The sequence below is a fragment of the Neopsephotus bourkii genome, unplaced genomic scaffold (assembly GCF_033783945.1).
Source record: "Neopsephotus bourkii isolate Nb327-2 ecotype Australia unplaced genomic scaffold, CSIRO-AGI_Nbou_v1 NB_1572, whole genome shotgun sequence".
NCBI lineage: Eukaryota > Metazoa > Chordata > Aves > Psittaciformes > Psittacidae > Neopsephotus > Neopsephotus bourkii.
The window spans coordinates 2,893,036-2,908,768 of NW_026902048.1; the positions used below are offsets into that span (position 1 = coordinate 2,893,036).

The following is a 15,733-nucleotide window of genomic DNA, read 5'->3' on the forward strand; positions in this document are numbered from 1 at the left end:
ACCAGTAAACTGGTGGTGCTGATCCTAATTTATGCTAGTGCAGGGCAGAAAGAATTCAGCTAGTGTCCTAGACAGACCACTTCTTTTCCTTCACATCCTAACCACAAACATGAGACAGCCTAGGATATTTTTAAAATCCACATGTAAAAATATACCTGTCAATCCACCTCTCCTAAAAAAGTTCTTATTTGCTGCAACACATTAAAAAATACTTTGTTCATTCTTTAGTTCTGGAAATTCTGCGAACCCTGCATTTTTGGCCAACCTTTAAATGCAGCCAGGATTCAGCTTAAGGCCTTACATTATCATTACAAATTCCTTCAGAATAACTGCACTGTCTGTTACAACCTAATACTGAACTACTGAAAGTCAGCAATTAGCATAGAGGATTTATTACAAAAATCAAACAGGAATGGGAGCTGCAGTAATCCCCTCAAATTAACACCAGTCCTGAATCAGTCACACACACATATGAAATAATCATTTGTATCATACAGGAAGGTAATGATGAGAAATTCTACAAGGAACAGGTATTCAAGACAGCTGAATTAATTCATACCTACCCACTGCAACCAATGACTTTATTATACAGGTAAGATGGGAGGCCTTTCAGATGAATGTTGTTATCCACATAAACATATTGCAGCTCCCGAGAACGACCTAAATCTGAGTTTAGAAAACAAGAAAAGTCAGGGGGAGAAGGGATGACAAAGTGACAAAGCAAGAAAAGCAAAGCAATTCTCTTTAATTATAAATAAGCCGATCAGACCCAATGTAAGCAAACATAAATTAATACTTCTCCGTTGTAAAGTTTCAGCCAATGGTTTTATTATGCATGAGCTGAAAAGCTGCTTAGAAAAAAGCCTTTGAAATTACTAAAACAAAACCAAACCCCTTTTCAGTAGCTCTGAAAATCGCATTATAAATAATTGAATTTTAACACTGACAAACCCTGAAGTCAGTTTGAAGCAGCAAAGGGACAGTTGATTTCAAATCCACAGTGCATATTTCCAAGTTCATAAGGTCAAACCTGCTTTCATTAACCAGCCCCATGTCACTGAAATCACAGCTTCGCTATCTTTAGTAAAGTGGTAAAGACATAAACAAGAATGTGGTCAGTCCCATTCTTTCTTTTCTCGAAGAGAAACTTGGGTGATTACATTAGCCATTACCAAATACAACCAGTAACCATTCAGAAACAAGTCTATGTGATGTGGTAAATTACAGAACACAGGAAAATATACAAGCATCAAAGGCAGAACATTACACAACAAAAGTTGTATCCACAACTAAATAATCAATGCACCTGAAGGTGTGCTTCTTGCATTATTTCGGTTAAAATACGGCTGGCAATAAAAAGAAGCAAGTACAGCGTATTTAAGCAATACTTTCATGGACTAGAAATACATTAACATACCGCCTGATAGAAGCATATAGGCTTGGAATAATTTTACTTGGTTTAGAAAATCAAAGAGGGAAAATTGAGCAAAATTAAAAAGGAAAATTTAGACTTCTAGGGAAGAATTCTTGGAAACAAGATTTTTGCTTATCAGGAAGATCTCGTCAGTGTAGAACTGTCTGCTATCAAGAGAAAAGCGTGCCAATGTGAGACACTGAAAACGACAAATCAAACTGAACTAAAAATAATATTCTAAAAGAGTTTTGAGCTGGCAAGAAAGCTGACATGTAGGATCATCCGGGCAGCCCATTTCATCTGTAGCTCCTATGCCGTTTGAGATCTTGGGTTAGGAAAAGACATGTGCGTTTAATACAAAGCACAAGGCAAGGGAACAATGTCTGAAAGCCTCTCTGCCTGGGAGGGGATAGCTGCAACCCAAATCAGCTGCATTACAAAGAAATAATCAAGAAGTCTGTATGCCTTTTGACTTAAACTTTGATGAGTGTGTTAGAGAAACGAAGCAAGATAAACAAGCATTTGGCTGAATCAGCCACATTGCAAGATGATATTAACATCGACTAATTCTGATTTCCCATCTTTATCAAATGTCAGTTACCTTGGTTAGCATAAAGATAAGGATAACCAGAGAAATCAGCAGAGCTTCTGCCCCTTTTGTAATCATGGCTAAGAGCAGAATAAAAAATTAAAACAAATTCCATGATACTTCTATTCACAAATTGTATTTGGAATCACGACCTCCCTCCCATGACAATAGGTTACAGAGTCCCTTCCTTATTATTGAACAGTTTTATTGTACACAAGAGCTCTGGACACTGCTTAGCGCAGATGATATTTTGAGTGATCCCCCCCAAACTTCTGGTCATCTTAAAATACACTGAGTGTTTTCAGCTGTCACCCACTTGAATGGCAGCTGTAAGCACCAGAAACCTTAAAAGCTCAAGCTGAGGAGAAGCTTCAGAGGGTGTCAATTATCAAATCTTGGATATAAAGAACAAGTGATGAATACCAAAAGAAAATGAATAGATTCCTTTTCTGAAATAAAAATGTTAACATTAGAAAAGCTGAGGGTTTTGGTTTTCCTTTTATTTTAATATAGGCTCTGCAACAGTCTGTGAAAGCTTCAGGGACCATAATCTGAGGGTCGTTCAAACAACTGAGTCACTGGACATCAGGGGACATGTTCAACCATCACACGCTTCTTTGAGCCCGTACCAAAGACATTCTAGTTCACAGACATATCTGCTGCTTCCATCAAGTGTCCCACCCCAAGAAGCAATTACAAATATCTCTGCTGACTGATGGGAACTGCTGGGAGATGCTGCTGTGCATCGGTATGAGCTAACACCTCAAAAAGATGATTTATTTTGGCTCAGGACTGCAGGGCTTAAAATAGTTTAGTGAAGTTCTGGGATATTTTTAGATGAAACAAAAACATTGTTATCTTAACAATGAATAAAAATATTGTGATACTAAAGCACTGTAACACCATCAAATACTGTAAGGCTGGGAAGGAATCAGCCAATAAAGTGTAAAGCAGATAGCACGTGCAAGGCACACCTCATGCTGCGAGAATATCGCCTCATGTTGCAGAAGCCAATTATACCCAGAAGAGCAGAAAACTATGGGTTGCTGGGGCAGCTTGAATGTGCTACTGTTTAACTTATTAACTTAGAGAATGGAAGAAAATTTTTAAAAGAGGCTCATCTTGCTCTTTTCTACACAGATGTATGCAAATGGGCTGAAAATCAGGCAAGTCAAAAAAAGCCCTAAAGCTGTTCTTTTCATATGCATGGAGGGGGGAGTTAGGCTGCATCTCATCTCTTCCCTCTGTCTTTATCTTAGGCTATGTTTAGAATCGAAGTTCTGAGTTGACTGCATTTCCTAGGTAATTAAAGCAAATTTTTGGATGTTAGACAAAATATCTCAGTAGGAAAAATTCAATTCCCCAAGCCAAATAGCCTGTAACTATAAATGTTCCTTTGATATAGTTTCTTTGCATTAAATAACCAAGCATCTTTGAGTCCCCAAAAGAGATTTTTTTCTAATTTCAAACACTACCCCTAAAGTTTAAATTTAAAGAAATTGTCACTTTAAAAAGCATTTTGTATCCCATCCACATTGATTTTTAAGTCTTCTATCAGTCAACAAATATTATTAAAAGTTCTCTAGAAAATGAGCTTCTGAAGAGCTCCATGAATTAAGGATACTGTCCATCTATGCAAGCCTACAGCTACAAAGAAGGTTTTCATGTGGCTTTTGCAAGCCCTGTACAGTGTCTAAAACATTTCCACTTTCCTCCTTCCAAGCTCCCAGATCAAAGCCCTTTCTCCCAGAAATGACCAAATGCCGTAAGTCCTGAACAAACCCCAATTCTATTTTTTTTCCTTTTTTCCCCTTTTTTTTTCTTCTTTTTTAACCTCAGGGCCCTGGCATATGCATTCCACATGGCTGAAGATGGAACAAAAGCTCTTGTGTGTCTGCACTGATGCTCTTTTAACCATACTGTGAGGGCAAGGACACAAAAGCAGCATATACTGAGGGGAGAATAAGACCTTTGTTTACTGTGCACTGATAATTACTAGACCCATTTTCTAAACAAAAAGTGCACATACACCCTCAATAAAGTGATATAACACTGAATATTTGCTGTCATAACATCCCCTGGACTGCCAGTATACTTGAGAATTTATGGCCTATTTTAATTGTATTTGTACTTTATTACATAAATCATTTTTATTTCTGCAGTGTCATCAGATTCAAATTCCTGCTTGCAGTGGAATTTGTTTTGAGGCATTGGAGCATCTGCTAACTGTAAAATCTTCAAGTTAAATTTCTGCCACAGGATAATTTATAGTGTAAGTAGACTGATATAAAATGAGCCCTAGTTCTATCTGCCCTTCCTGAACAGAATTCCAAAGGCCATTTATTACTAGGGCAGCATGAAAGCTGCCCTGGCAATAACAGCACCATCCAGGGTGCAGTTTCCAGTTCAACTTATACGTACAATTCAGGTTTCTTGTTAAATAAACGTACTAGGAAGGCCCAAAGTCTCACATCCATGCAGTCTTGTTTCTGTGAATATAAACTGGAATATTCAATAGCTTTAAAACAGTCTTTTTTAAAAATAAAACAGTGGCATATCCAAGAATTCAGTATATTCTGCAGAAAAAAAATATTATTGCATTAGGTCACCCACCTGCTTATTCATGTACCAGTTCTGAAAGTCAGAGAGTGGGACCAAGTATTTTTACTGTATTTTGTAAAATGGATTAATAGTGTTACACTTAGAATCATAGAATCATAGAATAGTTAGGGTTGGAAAGGACCTTAAGATCATCAAGTTTCAACCCCCCTGCCATGGGCAGGGACACCTCGCTCTAAACCATGTCGCCCAAATAGCATGTGCCCAAAATGATGTACTTTGTAAGAATGTACAGGACAAAAAACTACACAGTACCAATGCAGCAGTGCTGTGAAAGTACTGTGCTACTGCAGGAGTGAACCCTACACCTGTCAGACTAGAAGAGGAAAATGCAGATTCCTATTACACTTAACAAGAGGCTCTACTGATAGCTCAAGGAACACTAAGTATGAGGAAGAATGGATTCCTTGACATAGTAGATGTCGACCACCATATGAAATAAATAAAGTAAATCGCACTTTAAAATGTATTAAGCAGTCAGTTCCAAATGTATTTCTTCTAACATGGACGTGTCTAATCAAAAAAGGGGGAAAAAACCATTCTGTAAGGAGATGAATGTCAGCTTTCCAACTCTCTAATTGAAAAAAAATTACATTATTTGCTTGAATATCACTTGCAGACGTTCGTACAGTATCTTTCTCTGTTATTTAATGTTTTTACTTTCTCATTAACCACTAGAATGAAGTTGGATGTAAGAACACATACACAAGAAAGCATTAGCCAGTATGTGCAGCTTGCAGAAATGATGCTACAATTATGCCTTCACTCCAGGAATAATCACAGAAAAATATTCCCCATAGATCAGGAGACAGTGCATTAAAAAGCAAAAAGAGTGAATCTAATTCTCTCTTCTCCTTAATTTCATCACATCTTGACCACTCCAAAGCCTTCTGATTCTTCAGAGGAAGGATTAAACATTTACATTTATACTGCGCTGCTTTTCCTCTGAACTCCAGGATTTATGATTCAGTTTCATATCCACAGATAGCAAATTATCTCCAAATGTTCACCAGTGAGTCACTATTAAGAACTACTGAACAAGGTCAATTGACAGTCTTTGATGTTTCCCGTTATTTTAAAAGTTCCTTTTGAATGTTTTGAATTTAAATCTAAAAATAAAGAAAAAAGAAGGTGTGTCATTATATTAGAGATTTATTTCCTCCTTTTGAACTTAAAACACTTCAGCAGATCTATAGCTCATCCAGGTCATTGCTCCTTCACAGATAAGCTACGAGCACAAAAGTAGCAAAAACTTTTGCCCTTTAATATTTCACATCTCATCTTAGAGAAGAGCATTTTATTTTTGCAAAAATCAGAAGATTCAACTTCCTGTCTGATGAAACAGAGTTAGAAGTATTTGCCAAAATAGGGGAAGTTACTTTGCTTGGCTTATTTAGTACTGTGGAATCTGAATGATGCATCCTGGAAATCATTTTCTCATTTATATAATGACATCTGTTGGGACATACCTAAAACACTGTGTCTGGAGACATTATTTGCACTTGCTTTCCAGGAACATAAACGAAGGTGCTAAGAAAATCAGAAAGATCATAAACTTCTTGAAAGACTAAACTTCTAGTACTGAAAAAATGAAGTTAAACTTATACAACGTAATTCACTTAGAAATTATCTTGTTTCTAACTACCTCAATTTTCAGCTTCTTTTCAGTGTGTTCATCTGTAGCTAATTAACACCAGACTCAGACTGTATTCTAGGAAACCTATTAATGGCTATGCAAATGACATGACAGATCTTCATGCCTGTCTGTATTTCAGCAGAGATTAGCTGGTGGCAGGGCTACAAAGTCACAAACACAGGCAAGTGGACTTGCTTTTCACAAACAGAATATACAGTCCACACTTACTGACAACACAACTGACTTCTCACAACAAACCACCACTCACCAACTGCACCTCCTACACTTGAAGACTTGCTTTGACACTTGCAAACTTTGAAAGGGCTGAGAAAAAGGCTGATAAATTCTTTCCTGGGCTACTACTGGGGAGGTTTTGAAGGATGCTTATACACAGCCCAAACGGAACCTTTGCTAGATTATGCAGTACTGACATTCCTAATGATGAAAAATTCCACAGTAGGTTTTAAACTCAAGCTGAAGAATCTTACTTAAATCATCAGATCCAGCAAACAGAAACAGATCATTACCCAAAGTGGTGGGACTCAGATTACATAGTACTATATTTAAACACAGCATCATTTAAACTTTTTTCCCCTCAGTTAGCTAAAAATAAAGCAAATTTGATAGCTGACCTATTGCTCTAAAACAGACGTGAAACCTTAACCTGCATTTCCTTTTGTTTAATAACGTGTTTTCCAACAGTATGATCATTGTGACAACTCCATAAACAGAGGTTGTGGAGACCACCCAAGACAGGAAGTTTGTTTTGCCATGTCTCCTCCAACCCACCCCAGCCCAGGGATGCTGGTGACTCACCAAGTGGCAAAAACGCCAGGCGGTTTCCAGCCATGGAGAGCTCATTGAGGCTGGGCAGTTGGCACAGATGGCGGGGAACATACCACAGGTGGTTTCGGTCTGCAGTCAAGTACTGCAGTGAAAGGCACATGTGCAGCCTTTCAGGTAAGGTTATCAAGCGATTGGTTGAGATGTCCAGTGTTTGCAGCTCCCTCAGGTCTCCAACCTCTACAATCCAAACAGGAGACATTGAGAATCATTAATTGACACAAACAAGATGCCCCCGAAACACATCACATAAAACCACAGGTCATAAGCTAGCTGCGTGCTGTTCTTAAGATGCCATTCTATCGATCCATGTTGAGAACTGATACTAATAAACTTAATCATTTTCATATTTCACACCTTTTTGATGAGGAACAGTTATCAGTTAGGCAGTATGTCTAAATATGAGATGTCTCAAGTAGAGCATTCCTGAAATGTGACAATTACTGCTGTCAAAATTATCAAGCACTTCCCAGTCCTAAACCAGAACCAGGAAAAAACAACCCAAAACACATTACATAGCTTGCTGTTATTGAGGGTGTTTTGCATGACCCCAAACTCATGCAAATGCAATATCTTTTTCTTAAAAACCAACATTTGAGAATGCAATGCTTATATCCACCTTACTTAAGATTCTCTTGCAGTGAGACTTACAAATATATGCACAGCACTTCCTGCTTAGTGACAGTCTTTCACCAACACGCTTAGGAACAACAGCTGTGTCTTCATTACAGAATTCAAAAGACCTGGTTTCCATTAGAAGAGAAATTTCTTAGCCTGTAAGTTATATCATATTGTCAAAAGACATTACAGTAAGTTCAACCTCCAGTTGCAATAATTACAGTTTCTGACATTTTAAAGAATGCTAAAAGTACATTTTGTGGTTTAAATGATATTGTGTCGTTCTTTTACATAGGTAACAACTGAAGTTCGTAGGTGATCGCACAAGTAGCCTCACCTGTACAAGTTATTTCCCTTGTGTCTGGCCTGTGGGATCAGGATGCACTTACCCAAGGACTGACTGACAATACATTAAGCAGCTTTACATGTTATTTCATTGTTTATTTATTCTTCTGCAGTTACTCAAAAATTGAATAACTCTGTAAGTTATTTATCCCCAAACATGGGGAGACTCTAAACAGTTTTGCTTCAGTTTTGAATGCCTAACAACAATGGAACTAACTCATGAAGTGCTCCGTGCCCCTAATTCTTACCACAGCTCTCAGCATCTTGCAGAACCAAATGTACTTTGCTCTTGGCTGAATGAAAGCAGCTCTTGCATCTGATAGCTGCTAAAGCAAGATTCGCCAGAATTTTCTGCACTGAAAACACCAGACAATCTACACAATCCGCAATCTGCACAACTTACAGCTCCGTCAACCAGGGTTGTTTTTTTTTTGTTGAAGATATAAATAGGATAACATTGAACTGTTGAAGTTAAAGCTAAACAGAACCTGTTGTGCCCTGAAGTTCTCTCTGCAGCAGGAGCTAGGAAATTCACAATTCCCTGAGCTCTGAGGTAGCACCCTGTACACTACACCAAAGAAGAAAACAAAACACCAGGTTAGCTTCAAGGTGTCTTCTACACAATAGCAAATCTGAAGCTGACCTTGAAAAAAAACTGCTGTAAATGTTACTGTCAGGACTGAAAGTATGAAAAGGGAAGTTATAATTCAGTGTTTACATAGAAGTCCTAATTAAACAAAATGTGTGTGCACATTTAAAAGGGAGCTTCTGCCCACTGCAAACAATCCCAGCATTAATTACAATAGACTCAACAACATAGTATAAAATATTACTGACAGAAGCAGCTGCTATGCACAGATGACCACATTCTTCAAAACTCTTGATTCTGATGTCAACAGGAATCATAAGCTTTATTTAAAAAGCTTCTTTGGTTTTTGTTTTTTAGTACAAAATTGAATATAAACGGCAAAAGCAAAATAAGCACTACTGAATAGCAAAAGACTACTGTGCAAAAGAACTGCAGTAGAACTCATTTTGAAAGAGTTTTATATTCATCACAAAAGCTTATGCTTGAAAACAGTGACAGGAAGAGCCACCTACACGCAGCCAAACCACTGACCACATGCAGTCAATAACAGGGCTAGCTATTTTCATGCACTAACCTTTTTCTCTGCCACTAAAAACAGTTTTCTAGTTCAGTTTAGGTCCAAAATGCCATAAATGTTACGGTTGGCAAAGCTGGCAGAGTTTCAAAGGCATTGCTAGAACGATATGTTTCAAATCTAAGAGGAAATAAAAGTACTCTCACTTTATCCTTCATCCAAAAAACACATACTTGTCTCAAACTTCATCCTCTCTACCTTAATCTTCCAATGCACACCAGATGTAAACATCCACTTTCAGCATAGTGCCATATGTTACAGAAACACCCACCGACCCATGATGAAGTTAGAAAGTCAACCAAAGTGCCATCAGATTACAGATATAACCCTGAAACTCCCCACCATAGTGCTGAAAACTCATTTTGAAGAACATGCTCAGACATTTGCTAATGACACTAAATTATCTTCCATCTCATTAAAGCAAAGGAAAACCATAAAGAGGAATAACACAAAACATAAACAGTCCATTATTAAGTTTTTCAAGCTTTCAGTACTAAATACTATTATCCATGCCTTAATAATCTTGCAACATAAATACTGAGGGATGCCTTGGCTAACAAACAGACTGAAGACTTAAATCTCTCTCTCTTGCTATCACCTCATCAAGCACTAAGATACATATGAGGGGTGGACTTCGGAAATTTTGGGCAGACCCAGAAAAGAAAATAGCTATTCCCAAATAAAAAGAACTGAGGAAAAAGGGACTTTTATTCATACAGCCCCCATGCACCCAAGGGTAACAAAGAGACAAGCTTTATACATCACCATTGATCCACATTAAGGAGTCCCTGCTAGATTTAAATGAAATTCATAAATGTGTAATGTAAAATTTCCATTAACTCTAGGATTAACACTATCAAAATCAACACGGCAGAGCACTGAGCCCCATTTTGGGAGCAGAAGCCAGAAACAAAATGCTCAGTAGCTTTGCTAAACCACTTGGAACAACCTGGATTTGTGGAAGCACACACAGAGTCCAAATGTGAAGTTCCTATGCTGGTTCCTGGACCCAAATGTTTCAGCTGTGTCCATATGCACAGATTACTGCCTTCACATCTAGCTGGGCAATTCTGTGGCTTTACCATATGGTACAAACATGTTCATGGCATAGTACACATGGAGTGGCTGACAGACTGTAAATCCACACACAACCTTACCTCACAAACTTAAACGCAGGTTTATACCCCAAGTCCTCCTACAGCCTTCTGAAGGCAGCTTCAGTGACACAGATGTACACAAAAATACTTCAGGCTATATTCCAAAACTGCCAGTGCTTGAAAAATTAGTTCTATCTTTCTCATCCTTGATAATATGAAGATTCAGAAGTGATTACCATGACTCCAGAAAGCAGCCTTTGCATTCACTGTAACAGCTTTCAGAAGCGCTTGGAGAAAGGGACAATGAACTGTCATCTTATGCATCTGGGTTGCCAAAAGAAAACTGCCCAATAGGTCTGTGTCTCAACACAAAGAGAAATGAAACATAAGCATACTTAAAAAAAATAACAACAAAAAAAAGAAACCTTGAAAGAATTCCAAGAAATTTCCAAAATTACTGGCCTTCTGACCAAACACGGTGCTTGCACAGACACCCCGAGCAGCAGGAAAAAACTATTTCTGATTCTGGTGGTTTAAATGTCACTTTTAAAAACTAATTCCATGGTTTTACATGAAGGAAAAAGCAGCCACCTGGAAGTATGCAGCCCATATACAACATACAGCAACTGCCAAAGGCAAGTCAAACTTCCTTAACGTTCAGGGGGTTCAGGCCTCACCAGCTGCATGACTCCAAAATAACTAACAGCAATCCCTCCTTTCCCTGACGGGCCATAACCCCAGACTTCATCCAAAGATATATGAAACACATACATGATTGGATCTGAGTGTATGGAAGGCATGGACTTACTTTAAAATCAAACATTATCTGGGTCTTTCCATCCAAGTAAAAGAAAAAAGGGGAAAGGAAAGGGCTACAGACCTACCTGCATGAGAATGCACCTCAAAGCAGAGTATTAAGAGAAAGCAGAGAACCTACAAGGAATGGAAAAAGGGACTAATGAGCAAAGAGAGCTGGTGCTTAGAGGTCAGGCTGCAGAGTTACATGAAAACTGCCAGAAGGCCAGGAAAATGGGAACTTGCAGGCAAACAAAAGGTTTCTCAACAAGAAGTAAAGGGCAAGAAATGAAGAACGGGTGTCAACAAGGGGTAGAAATGGACAGACCAAATATTAAATTAGCTTTTTGCATCATTTTTTCCTGTAAAACTAATGCTGCGTATGAGGACAGAGACAGCATATCTCGTGGGAACAAGGACAAAGCACTGAAAATTACCACATCCATTACTAAAATGAAATGAGGCTGCTTAAAAAATTTCCATCCCAGAACACCGAAAAATGGGTTATATATCAAAACTGCAAACTCAGGCACGAGGATTCTCAATGAATAGGACATTTTCTGGGATAGCAGCCTAGGGTTGGAGAAGAAATGTAGAATCTGTGTTGAAAACAGCCCTGTTAATGTGAACTCAGTGCTCTTCAGTACCTTATAACAACTGTTCTAACGGGAATGCAACCAAGAGTAACCAATGACTACAACATAAATAGCGCAATGAAAGTGCAACCTGGATCTTTCCAGATGTAAATCATGTTATAGGGAGTTATCTTGCATTTAAAGTACTGGTAACATGGTAGAGAACCAAATTATCATACAGGAAGAAGAGAAAGAACTTTTAAACTTAAGTAATTGAAACTGAATGAAAAATAACAGAAAATAAGCATGATAAGAGGTGCTGAAAGTACGGTCTCTGCTTGAAACAATGAAGGAAGGAAAGGACTGGGTATAGTTGTTCACTATCTAAGGGTAGTGAGCCACCACTGAAAATAAGGCAATTTCTATACGTAGCCAGCATTTTATTAGGAGCAAGGAAATCCATTAATACACCTTTGTATTGCAAGCAATAATGATGGTCTTGCTATTAACATACAAACCCTTCCACCTAAAACCCTGGTACCAAAGAGTTCTAACTTGGAGGCAATCCTCTCCTGCCTGCTACACAATCTGCAATGCCAGCAACATGCTGCTGTTCCAAGGCTGCAGAATCTGTACTGAAAATCTTTGCTACATACGAAAAAGAAAGCTGGTTGTGTCAGGAAAAGAATAGAAGGTGCTAAAAGTGGCTACCATGCTTCACCATGAAATACTGTTTTAATCAACTTCCATGAAGGAGAACAAAACACATTTTCCTATTAGACCTGTAAAACTAAGCAATGGTGAATAAGAGGTGTTTGAAGACTTTCACAGTTGCAAAGCTTATTACCTGTCCCATGTGGAAAAAAAATGCAAGTCTACTCAAATTCACAGGCATGTATTAGGATACTATTATCAATTTAAAACTGTGATGGACAGGAAATATAAGTTGAAATTGCTAAGAGCTTGATAGAAAAGATCTCCTTTAGATCTGCTCTGGGATGTCTCAGGAGGACTTAAATAGATTTTAAGGTGGTTAAAACAAATTAAATAGCCTATTATCTATTACATTACATTTACTGTCCTACCACCCAGCTCACATTTCATAGCCTATAAAAATTAAATTTTCTAGCACAAATTGGCACTTATGATAGACCTGTGCCATCTTCAAACAAGAAAGTTGTACCATAACTGAAAATTGGCATCATTAGATATAAGGACAAAGAAAGGGGGAGGCAAATTGAATCACATTTACATTTTGACACTGCTGTATGAACATCTTTTACTGTATTGTGAGAGAGCTTGAAAAATGTTCTGCTTCTCAAGCCTAACAGACCTGAAGATGATTTTTTCCTTGTATTTTTCCTATGTAGGCCAATATTTGCTCATATTTTAAGAAATAAAGAAGAGGAGCTAGAAGAGATGTTGTGATACTGCAGCAACTATTTTATGCATAACCTGCTTGTAAATAAGGTGCTGAATATGACTTCAAACCCATAAAGATTCTAGAGGGGGGTGGGAAGCCTCTATCCCAACTGATCAAACCTGAATCTATTACTTTCAAAGCAATACTTATGGCCGAATTTCAGACAAATATGCTGGCTGGAAAGAACAAGGTTAAAGATTTTTCTAGGGCAGGATTGTCTTTGTGAATGAACGCTCTCATGTAAGTAACACCCCTCCTGTATGTCCCCAATTCTGTTTCACCTACTTCAGCCATAAACTATATTGACCCTTCTCTAAAGTACTTAAGTAGCAAACAAAACCCAAAAGCAAGTGAAAAATACATACTTCTACTAAACATACCCAAACAGGGTATTTTTTAACTCAATCTTGCTAAATGTCACACGCAAACTTGGTTGCAAACCTTATTTATTTTGTACCATCATTTGCAAGCAAAGGTGATAAAAGTGGCTTTCTAAAGTCCAAACTTGCTAAATAGTAATTTTAGTTCAGCTAAAAATGGCTGAAAACAGGCATAAGGCATGAGGGTCTCATTATGGCAGACTCTTCGAAAGGTCAGTGGTTCCCCAACTTCTACCACAATTTAACATCGATTAACAAAACTGGCAGCCTTCTGTATTTCATGGGTCCAGCATGCTGTGCCTTCCCCAGCATCAGCACTGAAGCACCAGGGAGCAGAGATCCACAGTGGTTATTAGGCAGTACTCTGTATTTCCCCTAAATGCAGGTTTGGAATTCCATTTTCTTCCATAATTTGATGGTCTCAATGAGATCCGTTAGAACAAATCAGATGATAAAAATACCAGAAATGAGCATACAGCAGAAAAGCGGAAAAGGTGGGTGAAAGGGCAAGAGGGATGGGGAGGGAAAAACTTGTTTATGCACAAAGGTAACTCAAGGCCACGAAACATCAGGTTTGCTGGGGGCTGGGTAGGGGGGTTTATTTGTTTGGTTGTTTGTTTTGGGAAGACAACCTACCCTTTCATTTTGTTCTAGTGTACTCTGCCTAGTACTTTACTGCCCCACAGCAAGGTACTATTGCTACACAAATAGGTAATAGATGTGAAATTCATGTATTACTATTATTCTATGGTTTTATTAAATATCCCAGATTCTGGATGGAAGAGCCAAAATGAAGTGTGATGAGAAAGAATGGTACTTGTCAAGTATACTGCATGGAAAATTCTGCTACCACCTTACAGAAAGGCTCTTATTTAGGAAGTGATGTGGTTTTGCCGTTGTCTTTCCTTTGAGGAGCAGCTGTTTTCCTTTTTGTGGGTGTTCCTGGGTGGTATGAACATAAACAAATGTGACATGAATAAAGCATGAGACCTGTTAAGTTTCTCTTGTTTTGTTTGTGTCTTACTATCTTCACTGCTGCACATCATCTATAATTCACTGTGCACTAGTATCAATACATGCAAAGGGAAAAAAAAAAAAAACTTTCCAGAAGAAGTAATTATCTGAACTGAAGTTGCTGGCCAGTTAGAGACGGCTACTTAAGTGCCCTGCCTTGACAAAAGTACAACAAACCACCTAAAACTAAGGCAAATAATGAGCATCCTAAAGAGAGATTAAGGATAATTCAGGAAGCCACAGAGACAGGGCCAGTCGTGGCTATAAATTCTAGGACAGCTTTTTCCTTTCTTCTTCTTCAAAGGAAAAAATTTCAGATCCACACAACAGACTGGGCTCTCTTGACACAGATCAGTAGCTCCTAACTCGTTACTACACTAGTGTCTAAATAATCCAAGCAAAGACCTATCTGTTGTGACTGTTGCTATCAACTGTTTCCAACCAACTCGAAACAGGCATGTATTTTTTTCCTTCTCTTGTGGTTAGTGGGGCTTTTTTTTTCCCCTCCTGTCCAAGAAGTAACTGAATGTATTACAAAAGCAATAGGTCTATGTTAGATTTTCATCTTTCAGTGGAAAAGTATTGCACTGTATCAAGCCAAATTATGCTCATTTAGATTACTTTTGGAAGATACCAAAGAATCCTATTCCCTGAAGGTAAACTGCCTTTGTAGCAAAAAAAATGCAGCCATAAGATTAAGTGGGATGGGGGGGAAGAAAAAGAATCAAAGGAAGAACATTAGTTTGGAACCATGCTTATGGCAGTGGAGTCACCATATTTGTTTTTCAAAGGAATGCTAATAGATGGGATTGTCTTAACTGAAGTAAGAGTTCTTCCAGGCTACTGGAAGTTACTACAAATTGCAGCAGTAATTACAAGGGAGGGAGTGGTTAAACAGTCACAGGAAATATTCCCATTATAATAGAGGTGCATCTTACTTAAATGAAAACTCTGGATCCAGATCTACTAGGAGCAGTAAGAGGAGCTTCCCTTGCTCCTCCTCACTTGCTCAGCTTGTCTGTGCAGCTGCTCAGCAGACTGGCCAGTTCACCAGTGGAGAAGAGTAGGCAGGAGCTACTATAATGTTCTACGGAGCTACTATAATCTGTTATTGAGAAAATGGTATGGACCAACTACTAACAATTTCTAACTAAGATTATCACAAAAGAAATAAGACATCTGATTCCAAACAACACTGACAATGTCCTGATTTTCAAAATGC

The 15,733-nt window shown here is 38.2% G+C and overlaps 1 protein-coding gene across 6 annotated transcripts in view; it reads right to left on the bottom strand.

Moving 5' to 3' along the window:
- LRRC28 (leucine rich repeat containing 28) overlaps nucleotides 1–15,733 on the bottom strand; it is a 50,368-nt gene that overhangs the window by 13,118 nt on the left and 21,517 nt on the right. For 5 of the 6 annotated variants that reach the window (XM_061371246.1, XM_061371240.1, XM_061371244.1 and 2 more), the window contains 2 exons: nucleotides 7,075–7,281; nucleotides 564–666 (listed from right to left, as the gene is read on the bottom strand). In XM_061371246.1, the coding sequence (XP_061227230.1) occupies nucleotides 564–666; nucleotides 7,075–7,281 (310 nt within the window). Of the gene's footprint in view, nucleotides 1–563; nucleotides 667–7,074; nucleotides 7,282–11,208; nucleotides 11,258–15,733 lie in introns of all 6 variants that reach the window. The other variant, XM_061371242.1, reaches the window with a different exon arrangement.